Source organism: Diaphorina citri, unplaced genomic scaffold, assembly GCF_000475195.1.
Source record: "Diaphorina citri unplaced genomic scaffold, Diaci psyllid genome assembly version 1.1 scaffold9690, whole genome shotgun sequence".
NCBI lineage: Eukaryota > Metazoa > Arthropoda > Insecta > Hemiptera > Psyllidae > Diaphorina > Diaphorina citri.
The window spans coordinates 655-2,234 of record NW_007387064.1 but is presented as its reverse complement, the minus strand read 5'-3'; the positions used below and the strand labels follow the sequence as shown (position 1 = coordinate 2,234).

The following is a 1,580-nucleotide window of genomic DNA, read 5'->3' as shown; positions in this document are numbered from 1 at the left end:
CTCAGCCCTGTGAGGACAATTGAGTAACTACCTACTTTAATCGAGTGGCGGCATTACCAATGTGAACGCTGGGTCTTCACGTTCATGCTTACTAGTATAATTTCCTTTCCCCCAGGTTGGGGAGACAGTTCTGATTCGATTTGTCATTACGGAGGCACGTCACAAGTTGGATCCAAAGATGGATCGTTTGGTGAGTTTAAAATTACATTTCGACCTTTCCAAGTATCTAATTTGATCCTCCCCTTTCTAGAAATAATAATGATAAACTCTTTATTGTGTTTTAAATAAATATTAACAAAAACGCAACTAGTGGTTACTGCATTGGGCAATCTCTGCCATCAAAACTCTTGTCGATAGATACCTAGGTAGTTCGATAGGTAGTTCATCATTTAGTCTCACGTATATTCAAGACAAATAACGGGTGTAAAGGTGTTTTTCCTTCCTTCTGAGGGTAAAATTCTATTACACGTGACAAATTTCTTTGCGACCATTTCTTTGCGTTTTAGTGCTAGTTGAACAAAGCTTGTTCCGATTGGCACGTTTCGCACATTACCTATTCTTTTCTATGACCTCGCAGGGACCCAACCTCGGCCCAACATCGCCATCATTGAGAAAACGTTCCCCGACAATCTTCTGGCCAAAGCTTGTGCCGAGATAGCACGCAAACGCCCCGACAACCCGATACGATATTTGGCGTTCTATCTGATGAATCATGAGAAGAATCAGAAGAGAAACGAAAAGTATGCGGCACATCTGGAGGCCATGATGGAATATAAGAAAACTTTGGTAAGTCGTATATATTTTTTTTTTTTCTACATTGTGCTTAGAAATTTTTAAAAATAGAACGAACGATTTTTGTCTTACTGATAGAACGATTTTTGTCCTCTTTTCGAGAGAAATTCGCCAGTCAGTGTCGATAGACTTTGGTCGACTGTAGAGTAGACACACCTTAATGGGTTTTTACTTGATGTTTGGTTTTTTTGTTCGACGATTTAATTAAAAAAATCTGTTGTGGTCAAGTGCAGATGAACGAAAACCGTCTAAAAATGGCGTAACAGAGCTAGCATGAAATAGTAGACTTCGTACATAATATGTTGCTAGGTAGGGAGTATGCTGAAATTTCCATTTTGACTTTCAGGAAGAATTGAATGTAGAATCTCTACAGGAAGATGAAATGTTTGACTTACCAGAAGAACTTGACGTCGATGAAGGAGACGAGATGAATTTTGAAACTGAAAATGAATCTTTACCCATGCATTAAAACAAAGGTCTATATATCTGTATTGAAAACGAATTCCTACCAATATACATTAAAGAAACGTCCTGTTCTTCAAATGAAGGTATGCGGTCGAAACCCGCCAAAAAGCGGTCAAAATACCGCCAATCGCAGCATCTATTTTCACCAAACGTTTTGTGTTGCATCCTTGTCACATTTATGAACTTTAGCTTATACCGTTCCCAAGATATTGTTAAATTACACCGAAAAACGCCAAAAAGCGCTAAAATGCCGCCAAGCGTTGCGCCGGTCTTAACCAAAAGTTTCGTGTCGCATCCTTGTCATATTTGACATCTACATACCA

General features: G+C 39.0%; 1 protein-coding gene across 1 annotated transcript; it reads left to right on the top strand.

Annotated features, from left to right (window-relative positions):
• Positions 1–6: 6 nt before the first annotated feature.
• LOC103522612 (DPY30 domain-containing protein 2-like) lies at positions 7–1,343 on the top strand. Its single transcript, XM_008487711.2, has 3 exons — positions 7–190; positions 578–786; positions 1,139–1,343. Exons 1-3 carry the CDS (start codon positions 85–87, stop codon positions 1,259–1,261), a joined length of 438 nt encoding a protein of 145 aa, XP_008485933.1. The 5' UTR covers positions 7–84; the 3' UTR covers positions 1,262–1,343.
• Positions 1,344–1,580: the final 237 nt, after the last annotated feature.